At 46.1% G+C, this 13,004-nt stretch overlaps 2 protein-coding genes across 6 annotated transcripts in view; both read left to right on the top strand.

Moving 5' to 3' along the window:
- LOC127032942 (ecto-ADP-ribosyltransferase 5-like) lies at positions 1 to 5,278 on the top strand. 2 transcript variants are annotated; one of them, XM_050920721.1, is made up of 4 exons: positions 1 to 273; positions 785 to 853; positions 2,453 to 3,176; positions 4,700 to 5,278. In XM_050920721.1, exons 2-4 carry the CDS (start codon positions 791 to 793, stop codon positions 4,723 to 4,725), a joined length of 813 nt encoding a protein of 270 aa, XP_050776678.1. In that variant the 5' UTR covers positions 1 to 273; positions 785 to 790; the 3' UTR covers positions 4,726 to 5,278. The 2 variants fall into 2 exon arrangements, with proteins under 2 accessions (XP_050776678.1, XP_050776593.1); XM_050920636.1 differs by lacking the exon at positions 1 to 273 and having other exon boundaries at positions 692 to 853.
- Positions 5,279 to 12,193: 6,915 nt separating this feature from the next.
- Positions 12,194 to 13,004, top strand: part of LOC127044971 (ecto-ADP-ribosyltransferase 5-like) — a 74,357-nt gene continuing 73,546 nt past the window's right edge. For 2 of the 4 annotated variants that reach the window (XR_007772639.1, XM_050940975.1), the window contains exon 1: positions 12,484 to 12,504. Coding sequence is in view for 2 of the 4 variants with exons in the window: in XM_050940975.1 (XP_050796932.1) it covers positions 12,499 to 12,504 (6 nt within the window). In the remaining 2 variants the exon portion in view is untranslated. Of the gene's footprint in view, positions 12,505 to 12,551; positions 12,731 to 13,004 lie in introns of those variants that run through there. The other 2 variants (XM_050940398.1, XM_050941104.1) reach the window with 2 other exon arrangements.

Consider the following 13,004-nt stretch of genomic DNA (forward strand, 5'->3'; position numbering starts at 1 on the left):
TGTCTGTCGGATCCGCCCCAGATGCTGGCATGTCCTGGGCAGCGCTGGCTGGGCTTCCGGGTGTATTAGAATCTGGGCAATGTGGTCTCTCGCTCCTGCGACAAACAGAAGACTGTGAAAGGCAGCGAGGTGGTTTCCTGTCTGAGGGTGGGGAAGGAGTGAGTAGACTCACAGGAACAGTCTCTGCAGGTTCAGCACAGTATAAGAGAGTGAGTTCCTTGGTCTGAGTTTCACTCTGAGCTTCCCAGGACCATCCAGCCTTTGGACCTGCAGGTACAGTTACATCTTTAACTCTTTGGGTCAAGTCCATCCCTGGGGTAAGCCCCCTGGGGGAAGCATGGCGACAGGTCAACCTTGTCTCTTCACTCAGACCTAGGGTTTTAAGAGTGGCTTGTGATTTGAGGGCCACGATTTTTGGAGACCCAACTGAAAAGATCTGAAAGGGGTCAGATCTTTGGGGGTGGGAGGCTCTGAAGGTGTCTCAAGTTACACTGCTAAAAATCACTCATGACTTCTCAAAATTTAATCCTAAGGAAATGAAACACGTCTGTATTTCAACTTCAAAAAGAAACAAAGGAAAGTTTTTGCCCAACTCTTTCCCCAGCCTGTAAAGGTCTTTGCTTGTTTACAAGAGTTCCTCCTCTCCAGATACCCATCCCTCTCCTGAGGTGGCTCAGGGGAGTCTCCATAAATGACCCCAATCACCTTGGAACAAAGGAGCCAGGGCAGACATTTCTCTTGGTTGGTGTTGAGATTCTTGTGGAATTTTCTTCCTGTCCCCCAGGTGAAGATGACATTTTTGCTGATCACCGTGACTTACCTTTGCGCTCACACATTGATGGACATCCCTCAGGTAACTCAATCTATGCTATAATGTTGGTGAGACCTAATGCTGTCTAGTTATGTATCTTTGTGCTGACCCTAGTACCTGACAACTTTCCATCTAAAAGGATTTGGCAATTGTGAGGTTCCTTGGGGGACTTCCTGGAGTCTCTGGCTCCTCTCTCTTCTAGGGTTATAGAAAACTCTGTTTGGATCAGGGTTTTCTCTTGGTTTATTTGTGGGAGGAGCACTGGAGGAGGTAGAATGGGCTGGCTGATGCTGGGAATGTTGTCCTGGGTTTGGTGGAGAAGTTCTGTCCAAGAGGAAGGTATGTCTGTGTTTACTAATGGTGGTCAGACCTGGATTAGTCTAGCCTCCACTGGAACCTCACTGCGGAGCAGATGCCCTCACCCGGGAAATGCTTTGTACCAGGAATTAAATTTAGCTGGGGCTGTCGGGGCTGGAGCTGTGGTCAATATTTTCAAACCCGTAGGAGCCTTGGCATGCCCCAGGGAGCTGAAACGCTGAGCCCCAGTGTCCCAGCACCCCCACCACCACAGGGCTGAAGCCTCAAACCCCAGTGACCCCCCACACTGTGGGGCTAAAGTCCCAGAGCCCCACTACCACATGGCTTAAGCCTTGAGTCCTGGCGCCCCTCTGTAGGACCCTGAGACTCCTCACCCCGCAGCTGAAGCCTGGAGTCCCAGATGGGGGTAGGGCATGGGGGGCTCCAGGAAAGTCTCTGAGAATGTAAGCTTTTCTTTGTGCCCGGATCTCATGCACTTTGTATTCTGCTGCGACTAATGAATCTCTCAACAGAAATACTATGTGTGTGGCGGGGGTGGGGAGGTTAAGGGGGACACACTTTCTCTCTCACACTCTTGAGCTTTGTATTTTCAGAATTTCCCAAGTATAAACAAGGCTAATGAGTAGGGCCCTACCAAATTCACAGTCCGTTTTGGTCAATTTCACGGTCCTAGAATTTAAAAAATCGTAAATTTCATGATATCAGCTATTTAAATCTGAAATTTCATGGTGTTGTAATTGTTGGGGTCCTGACCCATAAAGGAGTTTTGGGGGGTTTGCAAGATTATTATAGGGGGTGTTGCGGTGCTGCTACCCTTATTTCTGTGCTGCTGCTGGTGGCGGCGCTGCCTTCAGAACTGGGCATTTGGAGAGCAGTGGCTGCTGGCCGGGAGCCCAGCTCTGAAGGCAGCAGAGAAGTAAGGGTGGCAATATTGCGACCCCCCCTAAAATAACCTTGTGACCGCTGGCAACTCCCTTTTGGGTCAGGACCCCCAATTTGAGAAATACTAGTCTCCCCTGTGAAATCTGTATGGTATAGGGTAAAAGCACAGAAAAGATCAGATTTCATGGGGAGAGACCAGATTTCACAGTCCGTGACGCTTTTTTCATGGCTATGAAGTTGGTAGGGCCCTGCTTATGAGTTTGTTCGATAAGGGGCGCTCTCTCTCTCTCTCTCTCTCTCTCTCTCTCACCTTGTTTATACCAGGGAAATTCAGAAAAAATGTCTCATGGTGGCTGGCCCAGCCCAGTTCCACTGGTGCTAGCCATGCTGGGAGCCCGGCAGCCATCCACCCCCAGTGTTTGATATGCTGTGTCATTCCAGGTGAATTGCCAGCCAGTGCTGGACATGGCATACGATGCTTTTGATGACCAGTATATCGGCTGCACAGAAGTAATGGAAAATATAATCAAGTCTAAACTGCTGCGGCAAGAGAAATCAACGCACAAGGTGTTTAGCAAAAGCTGGGAAGCTGCGAAAAAACAATGGAATAATAAGAAGAAAAATCTCTTTCTGCCTATAGGATTTAAGGATGAGAATGGAATAGCAGTCCTGGCCTATACCAGCGGAGGTAAGATACCTTTGTACCAGGAATTCAACAAAGCTGTGAGAGAGGCTGGTAAATCCCGAGCTTATTATCTCAAACATTTCCCATTCAAAGCCCTTCATTTTTATTTGACCAGAGCGTTGCAGCTCCTGAAGGGAGACTGTGCTAAGATGTACGAGCGGGAGGTGTACCGGGGAGTCCATTCTCTCCACTACAAACCCAATGACATAGGTGACATGGTCCGATTTGGGACATTTACTTCGTCATCTTCAGACTGGGACGTAGCTCAGAGATTTGGCTCGGACACATTCTTCACCATCCGGACGTGCTTCGGGGTCCCCATCACAAACATCTCTTATATCCCAGATGAGGAAGAAGTGCTGATTCCAGTCTATGAGAGATTTAGGGTGTCCCACTTCATCCAGGACAAGAACAGCAACATGTTTGTCCTCCACAGCACAAACCGGACCTTCAGCCTTTACAACTGCGCCTACATAGAAGGTCAGTAGGAGACTTTGGGTCCAATTCTCCCCACCCTGGGTTGTCACTTCAGTGGTGTCATCTCTTGGGGTATTTTTATCACAAGTCTCATGCTAGTTGGGTTTCTTCTTAAAGCCCTTGCTCCTGGAATCAGGTTATTCTGGGACAATCTCAGGTGGTGCAAAAGGTGGCGGCCAGCAGAGAATTTCTCTTGCTGGTGTAAGGGCAGTATAAGATGCTCCTGTGTCAGCTACTCCCACCCCACATCTGCTGGGTGGGTGAGGTTTCTGAGGGTAGTGAGGGGGCAGGGCAGAGAAGAACAAGCATGGGGGGGGGGGTGATGAATGTCCCTCAGCCATCACTAAGCCGTCTCCCATTCTGGTGCTAGGCAGGCTGGGAGACAGGCTGGACATGTTTTAGAATTGACTGGGCAATTCATGAAGGGGCCTTTCTAACTCCTGGAGCCAGGCTGGGAAGAGATTTGTTACTGCCTGGGCAAGAAGAAGAAAGTTATGATCTGTATTCTAGTAGTGCATAGTGTGAGACCAGGCCCGGTTGTGCTATAAAACACAGAGCCTTGCCCTGAACATCTCTCAGTCTAAATGGACAAAACAGACAACAGGTGGGAGAAAGGAAGGATCCTTGCTCCTCTGTTACCAATGGGAAATGGAAGCACCGGCTAGATGAAGTGACCTAGCCATGATCACCCAGGGAGTCCACTGCAGGGCCAGGGACTGAACCCAGATCTCCTGAGCACCCACCCATAGTCTTAGCCACACGCCCATTTTTCTGTTCATCCGCTGGGCTAATGGAGCGTGTCGATGCTGCAGCACGTGGTGACATCTCTCTGACGGGGTTAGACAGGAAACCCCTGTGTGGCTTTTTCTGCTCTCTCAAAAAGCATTGCGGTTCTCCTCATATACACGGCAGCAGTAATCCACTGCTCTCCTACCACACCTTCCTTGCAAGGATTCAGCGCATCCCGGCAGCATCCTGGGGATGTAGGCAGAACCCGCCTTGCACAGGTGTGGGAACTGCAGGTCGCTAATCAATGGCAGAGATGGTGACTCCCAGCCTCATGCCTTCACCACAAACAATAACCCTTTCTCAGCGGTTGAGCTGTTCCTTATATTCCTGAAAAAAGACATGGGCACTTCCGGTATCTTCAGCATGCTGCTCTCCAATGTCCGGCTTGTTCTAGCTCTCACTTACCGAGTGAACCTCAGTTACCATTTTACTGTGAATGCAACCCGTCAGGTTGGCAGGGGAGTTGCTGTCTCTGGGGCGTTCTGTCCCAAAGGGTTTCCCAATGAGGTCACTAAACAGGCTGAGTCTATGGCCACCCAGAGGATTCAGGAGGGCGGAGGCAAAGCAATTTCGAGGGCCCCTTCCATTAGAAAAAGTTGCAATACTATAAAATACTATATTCTCGTGGGGGCGCCTGCAGGGCCCGGGGCCTGGGGCAAATTGCCCCATTTTCCCCCCACGGATGACCCAGGCTGAGTCAGACTGCAATTAACACAGGCCTTCTCTTTGCGTTCCAGGAAAGAAAGGGCGACGGTGGGCCTAGTGCTGTGAAGGATTTCAGGCAGAATCTGACATCCGGAGCACTTCGGCCTGGATATGCTGAAGCAGAAACAATGTGAAATGTTGCTTTGCTCTTTTTCGGTCCCTTGTGCAGCCCACTTATGTTCCAATATGCTATTAGACAGCCAGGGCTTGATGGGTAGTAAGCTGACCTTCCCCAGCTTGGGAACTTGCAGCCTGCCAATGATTTGTCAACACATCACCACTAGAGAGCATGGGAAATCTTCCGCTGGATTTGCTTTCTGCATTTACAGACAAAGCCTCCTACTTGGTGGTATTTACTATGCGTCCATCCCATGTTATAGTTCACTCTGAACCCCCACTTTGTGTCATCTGGGCTGCAGACATGAGCAGCTGCTGTGCTGAGATGATGTTTGATGCCACTTATTTAATAAATTTGCTGTAATTAATGACACCCTTGTCATAAACAGATAGCTAAGGGTTAATGTCTCATTCACCTATAAAAGGGTTAACAAGCAGTGACCTAAAACACCTGACCAGAGGACCAATCAGAAAACAAGATTTTTTCAAATCTGGGTGGATATTTTGGACGCTAAGAGCTTGCAGCCTGCCAATGATTTGTCAACACATCACCACTAGAGGGCATGAGAAATCATCTGCTGGATTTGCTTTCTGCATTTACAGACAAAGCCTCCTACTTGGTGGTATTTACTATGCGTCCATCCCATGTTATAGTTCACTCTGAACCCCCGCTTTGTGTCATCTGGGCTGCAGACGTGAGCAGCTGCTGTGCTGAGCTGATGTTTGATGCCACTTATTTAATAAATTTGCTGTAATTAATGACACCCTATTTTTTAACAAGTTCTAACTAGACTGCTATGTAGGTAGCCAGCCTCCCCCCACAGTCTCTTGGGGCAGGCCCACAAAGGGGACCGGTGGGTGAAATAGCCCATCCATCATTGCCTGGTCCATGAACTAAGCCTAATTTACAGAACACCGATTCTGGTTCATCCACGTCCAGTCCTACGCTTTCCTTGTTTACTAGGCACGATCTTCACACGGCCCTTGAATTACATTAGGAGATCTTTTTGTCTGGACTAATTTGGCACATGCCCCTTTGACAGCTTTTCCCATTAACATTTGTTGCTCTCAATTTTTCTTTTGCTTCTTGACCTTTCTAACAGTTGAGCTCACAATCTAGGTAAATTTTTAAGCCCAAGTATTGAAACACGTGTCAGCCCCCTGTTATCAATGCAACAGAGCTCACTCAGAATGACAGGGCCAGAATCTATTGATGGTAAGGTCTCCTCCTGCTGCTCATCACGTGAGCGCATCGCTCATAAAAGTGAGGTAACAGTGAAGTCCCCTAGTGGCTTTCATGGAGGCTCTGTCTCTTCTCCATCTACTGCTCTAGCTCACAGATACCTTCACAGATTTGAAGGCCAGAAGGGAGCATTATGATCAGACTCTGACCTGTGACACTACATACAGAGTCTCACTTGGTGATTCCTGCATTGAGGCCAATCACCTCTCTCTGAGCTACAACATGTCTTTTAGAGAAACATCCAGGCTCCATTTAAATGGAGAATCTGCCATGGCCTGTGGCAAACTGGTCCAAAGATTAATTGCTCTCCCTGTAAAAATGTGTCTTCTTTTCTGTTGGACCTTTGCTAACTTCAGCTTCTAACCAGTGGGTCTCATCGCACCTTTGTCTGCTAGATTAAATCCGGTAGTTTGATGGGTAGTGTTTATGAAAACATTAATCAAATTTGGAGCATGGAAGGGAGGAAAAAAAACCATCCAGAATAAACTTTGAAGGTGACTTTCAAAAGGAAAATAAGCAGCAGAACAAACCCTTTGTCATGGAGAAAGAAGGGGGGTGTTATCCTTCACCCCTTCATTGGTAAATGTTTTTCCTGCTTTAGTTTTATGTTGGAAATTCAGGTCCTGGCCGCAGGAGAATTGGAAGATCTTTGAGCTGGGTGCCTCCAATTCCATCTGAAGTCATTGGGGGATGTAATAAAAAAGCCCAAAGGCCTGATTTTTCTACACCTATTTAACTCAAATGTCTGACAGACACTTGGGAGAAAAACTCTCTGTGTGAGAACCCTGATGCCCTTTCACTGAGGGATGAAAATTCTCCCACTCTAGTTCTGTCCTCCTCCAAGGAGTTCTCTAGCAACAACAACAACAACAACAAAAAGGCTTGATATTCTCCACATTTCTGAAGTACAAAATGAACCAACCAGAATTTTAAAAGATTCAGGTCCCCTTTGTCTATCTTAAAGATGTGAGAGACAAACAAAATACAAACATAGTTTGTTTCCCCCTTTGCAAGTCACCTTAAACCCAATAGCAGCAGCAAAGGTGTGAACTCAGTTCCTGCCCATCCCTCTCATCTTCAGGGAAGTGTGAAGCCAGTAGCCCTCAGCCCCTAGTAGCCACATCCTTCTCAGTTCAGTGGAAATGAAAACTATCAGAGTGGGGTGACAAAGCAGCGTTAGCCACAGACCTCTTGGAAGAGCTATCCTCTGAGGCCAGCAGTGGCAGTGCTGCTGCTCACAAGACAATGACACAGACACACAGCTGGGTTCTATTACTTTTAAACGTTTAAGAGACGTTAGCTCTGCCATCACTTGGTAACAAAGACCCAGAGCCTCAAACTTATTTAGGCTCCTAACTTCCATTGGAATCTGTGGAAATTAGGAATCGAAATACTTTTGAGGCATAGAAAGTACACTTATTAAGTTTGCGGATGATACCAAACTGGGAGGGATTGCAACTGCTTTGGAGGACAGGGTCAAAATTCAAAATGATCTGGACAAATTGGAGAAATGGTCTGAGGTAAACAAGATGAAGTTCAATAAAGATAAATGCAAAGTGCTCCACTTAGGAAGGTACAATCAGTTTCACACATACAGAATGGGAGGAGACTGTCTAGGAAGGAGTATGGCAGAAAGAGATCTAGGGGTCATAGTGGACAACAAGCTTAATATGAGTCAACAGTGTGATACTGTTGCAAAAAAAGCAAATGTGATTCTGGGATGCATTAACAGGTGTGTTGTAAACAAGACACGAGAAGTCATTCTTCCGCTTTACTCTGCGCTGGTTAGGCCTCAACTGGAGTATTGTGTCCAGTTCTGGGCACCGCATTTCAAGAAAGATGTGGAGAAATTGGAGAGGGTCCAGAGAAGAGCAACGAGAATGATTAAAGGTCTTGAGAACATGACCTATGAAGGAAGGCTGAAGGAATTGGGTTTGTTTAGTTTGGAAAAGAGAAGACTGAGAGGGGACATGATAGCAGTTTTCAGGTATCTAAAAGGGTGTCATCAGGAGGAGGGAGAAAACTTGTTCACCTTAGCCTCCAATGATAGAACAAGAAGCAATGGGCTTAAACTGCAGCAAGGGAGATTTAGGTTGGACATTAGGAAAAAGTTCCTAACTGTCAGGGTAGTTAAACACTGGAATAGATTGCCTAGGGAAGTTGTGGAATCTCCATCTCTGGAGATATTTAAGAGTAGGTTAGATAAATGTCTATTAGGGATGGTCTAGACAGTATTTGGTCCTGCCATGAGGGCAGGGGACTGGACTCGATGACCTCTCGAGGTCCCTTCCAGTCCTAGAGTCTATGAGTCTATGAGTCTGGACCAAAGTTTTTTTTTCTTTGGGAATTCCCTTGTTTTTTTTTTAACACACCCTGGGCCTCAACACAAACAGGAATGGGAATGGAGGGTGGGACAGAAGCCTAAAATGTGTCATGGAAACCTGTCAAAAATACATGGTGATGAATACTATCAAGGTATATACTACTACCCTGCCTCTGAGTTTGTGAGGAACCAGCAGCCTCCTCACTTAAGGTACTGTTCAATACATTTACAAGGTATCACCTTAAATAAATAACATATAGAAAAACATCTGCAGTATTATGTGTTAAGTGCTGTTGAATGTCATTGCTGCGGTAACACTGTCTAGGCTGCTAAGTTATTACAGCTGCTCAGTGCTGCTGTCCATGTAGGTAGGGACAAAGTAAAGTCCAAGGCACAAAACAAGATTAAACTAGCTAGAGACATAAAGGGTAAAAACAAAACAGTCTATGAATATATTAGAAGCCAGGGAAAGAACAATGCCAGGGTAGGCCTGTTACTCAATGAGTGGGGTGAACAATAACAGAAAATGTGGAAATGGAAGATATGTTAAATGACTTTTTTGTTTCAGTTTTCACCAAAAAGGTGAGTACCAATTGAACATCTAACATAGTGAATGCACATGAAAAAGAAGTAGGATCTGAGGCTAAAATAGGGAAAGAACAACTTAAAATTACTTAGACAAGTTAGATTTCTTCAAGTCACCAGGACCTGATGAAATGTATCCTAGAATACTCAAGGAGCCGACTATGGAGATATCTGAACCACTAGCAATTATTTCCAAAAAGTAATGGAAGGCGAGAGAGATTCCAGAGGACTGGAAAAGGGCAAATATAGTGTCCATCTATAAAAAGGGGAATAAGGACAATCCAGGGAATTACAGACCAGTCGGCTTATCTTCAGTACCTGGAAAGATAATGGAACAGCTAATTAAGCAATTGATTTGCAAACACTTACAAGATAAGAACGTGATAAGTAACAGTCAGCATGGATATGTCAAGAACAAATTGTGTCAAATGAACCTAATCTATTTCCTTGAAAGAGATAAGAACATAAAAATGGCCATACTGGGTCTTATGTAGTAGCAGGAGTGTTGTAAGCAACACACGAGAAATAATTCTTCCTATCCTTTCTGTGCTGATAAAGCTTCAACTGGAGTATTGTGTCCTGTTTTGGGTGCTACATTTCAGGAAAGATGTGGACGAATTCGAGAAAGTCCAGAGAAGAGCAACAAAAACAATTAAAGGTCTAGAAAACATGACCTAGGAGGGAAGATCGAAAAAATTGGGTTTGTTTAGTCTGGAGAAGAGAAGACTGAGAGGGGACATGATAACAGTTTTCAAGTACATAAAAGGTTGTTACAAGGAGGAGAGGAAAAATTGTTCTTTTTAACCTCTGAGGATAGGACAAGAGGCAATGGGCTTAAATTGCAAAAATGGCAGGTTAGGCTGAACATTAGGAAAAACTTCCTAACTATTATGGTACTTAAACATTGAAATAAATTGCCTAGGGAGATTGTGGAATCTCCATCATTGGAGATTTTTAAGAGCAGGTTAGACAAACACCTGTCAGGGATGGTCTAGATAATACTCAGCCCTGCCATGCAGAGGCCTGGACTAGAAGACCTCTCAAGTACCTTTCCAGTCCTAAAATTCTATGATTCTTGGAGCTTCAGTGTTACATGCATAAGCAAAGAGCACAGCTTGCTGATTCAGCAGGCCTCAATGTTACTCATAAGGAAAGACCAGAGGCTTGGTTTGGTGGCGAAAGTGCTCGGCCAGGTTTATTGTCAACAAAACACGGCCCTAGAGCCCCTTAGGCGCTGCAGGAACACTAACATATATATGCCTGCGACAATGGACCAGCTCAGTCAGTGCACTGGGACACTGCCCCCTCAACTGGACAAAGGTGCCCTTCCTATGGCTTCTCCTTATATACATGAATATAGATGTATTGCACTCCAGATGTGGTTGGTTACTGGCCTTATCCTGGTACCTGCTAGTTCCACCAAAACATCCCCATCCACTCTCCTATCATCCCATCCTTATCCTACTCAGGATCGGCGTGTCCCTGTACCATCTCCTAGGAATGTGTTCACAGCGATACTTGAGAACTCTGGGAGTCCTGTACCATCATCTCCAGTCAGGAAGGTGCTTACTTGGTGTTCGCCAGTACCTGGTGTGTTGCTATATTGGCCAGGCCAGGCCTACTCTGGTTCATGGCCTTTGATTCACACTGTTAGCTAGGCCTAGGACTCCAGCAAGGCCTACATTATGCTTCTATACTGCGAGAAGTCTACATTAGGGAGAAGACAATCCTGTAATAGAATGAAAATGTATCCACATTTTAGTGATATATCATAGAATTTCTAGGGGCAGGGACTGGGAAAATCGACATTATCCTCCCATCAGCCCTAGAGAAGATGTCTGAAACGTAACACAATCTGGAATTGTATTAAGTATTTTGCAGAACCTTCAACTCTACTGCAAACCCCAGGCAAAGTTGTAGCCAACGGAGTCTTTGGAGAGCAACTCCATTACTGGTGCTACAGCAAGATGGCTCGGACAGAAAGAGGAAATGTGTAAAAAATCAGTCTGAGGTTTGGAAAAGGGTACAGATGTGGGGTTTTACAGTGGGAAGGCGGTGTTCTCTCCTTGAGAATCAGGCATTTATTTGTACTTACATTAAAAAAGGAGACCTAGTCCTTAAAAAAGAAAATGTGAACCACTGAGAATGTGGCTGTATCCCCCAAAATGTGTCAAAGCTCAGATATTTTTGGCAATGTCAAACTACTGTGGGAGAGCCATTTCAAACAAAGAAGCATCACCTGGTCCTTTGTTTTTAATAGAAATATGAAATGTATTTAGATTCATTTTCCACCCTGTCAGGGTTCCCTCCCCACTCTGAACTCTGGGGTACAGATGTGGGGACCCGCATGAAAGACCCCTAAGCTTATTTCTACCAGCTTAGGTTAAAAACTCCCCAAAGCACAAATTCTCCCTTGTACCTTGGATTAGGTAACACTGCCACCACCAAGTGATTAGACAAAACTCAGGGAAAGGACCATTTGGAGTTCCTACTCCCCCATAATATCCCCCCAAGCCCTATACATCCTTTTCTGGGGAGGCTTGAGAATAAACAAGGTGAGCACAGACCAACCTTGGGTTTTTTTAGGACACTAAAAAACCCAATCAGATTCTAAAAAACCCCAAAACTTTATTAGAAAGAAAAAAGTCAAAAGAAGCACCTCTGTAAAATTAGAATGGAAGATAATCTCACAGGGCAATCAGATTCAAAACACAGAGGATTTCCCTCTGGTCAAAACTTTAAAGTTACAAAAAGAAAACCAGGAATACACCTCCTTCTCAACACAGAGAAAATCACAAGCCAAAATAAAAGCAAGCTAACGCATTCCCTTGCTAGTACTAACTAATCCTAATGGAGTTGGATTGCTTGCTTTCTTGATCTGGCTCTGGCAAGCACATAGAACAGACAGACAAAGAACAGACAAAACAAAGCCTCCTCCATCCCCCGATTTGAAAGTATCATGTCCCCTTATTGGTCCTTTGGGTCAGGTGCCAGTCAGGCATTTGGGCTTCTTAACCCTTTACAAGTAATAAGATTTGGTGCCTCAGGCCAGGAGGGATTTTATAATATTGTATACAGGAAGGTGGTTACCCTTCCCTTTATGACACACCCACCCGTTCAGTACACACATCACACCCCTACATTTCGTATCCATTCACTCTGTGTGCACATCCATCCCATCACCCCATGTACAGTCACCCACACCACGCCAACCCCTCAGCTACACCATGGGGGGGAGAGCACCAGCCTCCACCCTCCCCTTTACGGGCAAAGGCCAGGGGAGTGACGGCATTTCCATGTGTGCAGTGGAAGTCTCTGTTACTCCCCATTCCTGACTCTGTCCCTGCTTTCCCTGAGCAAGACACTGCCATGCCCTAGTCCCTATGTCACTGGCTCTCCCCCAGGATCCAAATTCCTATGCCTGGCTCCCTTTCCCTGGCCAGAAAAATCTGCCCCCAAGGACCCAACTCCCCAGCAGACCCTCTAAACAAGGGATCAGCTCAGCAAGTGAACAGGAGAGGCAAGCAGGGGAGTTTTGCAGGGTGTAGCTGTGGATCTGGTGCATGGAGGTAAAGGGACTTGGGGAGTTGAGTGTTGTTCCATTTGCTGTTTGTCTCCATGTGGGTCGTGTGGCTGGGGTTTGGGTCCCTGACCGGGCCAGGTGACAGAGGTCTGTGTGTTTGTGTCTCTGAGAGGGTTGTATGGCTCTGACCATTGGGCCTAGGATCAGCCCTGGTGTTTGACGTCTGAGTTGTCGATCACCCCATTAGCTACGGGGCAGAACTAAGCAGGGAGGTGCAGAGTGTATAGGGTAGTTGCTGAGCAAACGCTTGACCAGGCACTTGAGTGAGGCACTGAACTGTTCAGTTATATCATTATTTTAGCCCCATTCTCTTGGGGGCTCACCCTGCCGGGTCTGTCGGGTTCTGTGTATTGTGCAGCAGCAGTTTCAAGTAAACACAGCAGCACTAGGTACAGTATTTCCACCCCCTAGGAAGTGAAAGCAGGATTTCCTCACAACTACTCCCCACCCCTCCAGCTGAGAACTGTATTTCAGGATCAAACTCAC

This window comes from Gopherus flavomarginatus, chromosome 1, assembly GCF_025201925.1.
Source record: "Gopherus flavomarginatus isolate rGopFla2 chromosome 1, rGopFla2.mat.asm, whole genome shotgun sequence".
Classification (NCBI taxonomy): Eukaryota; Metazoa; Chordata; order Testudines; family Testudinidae; genus Gopherus; species Gopherus flavomarginatus.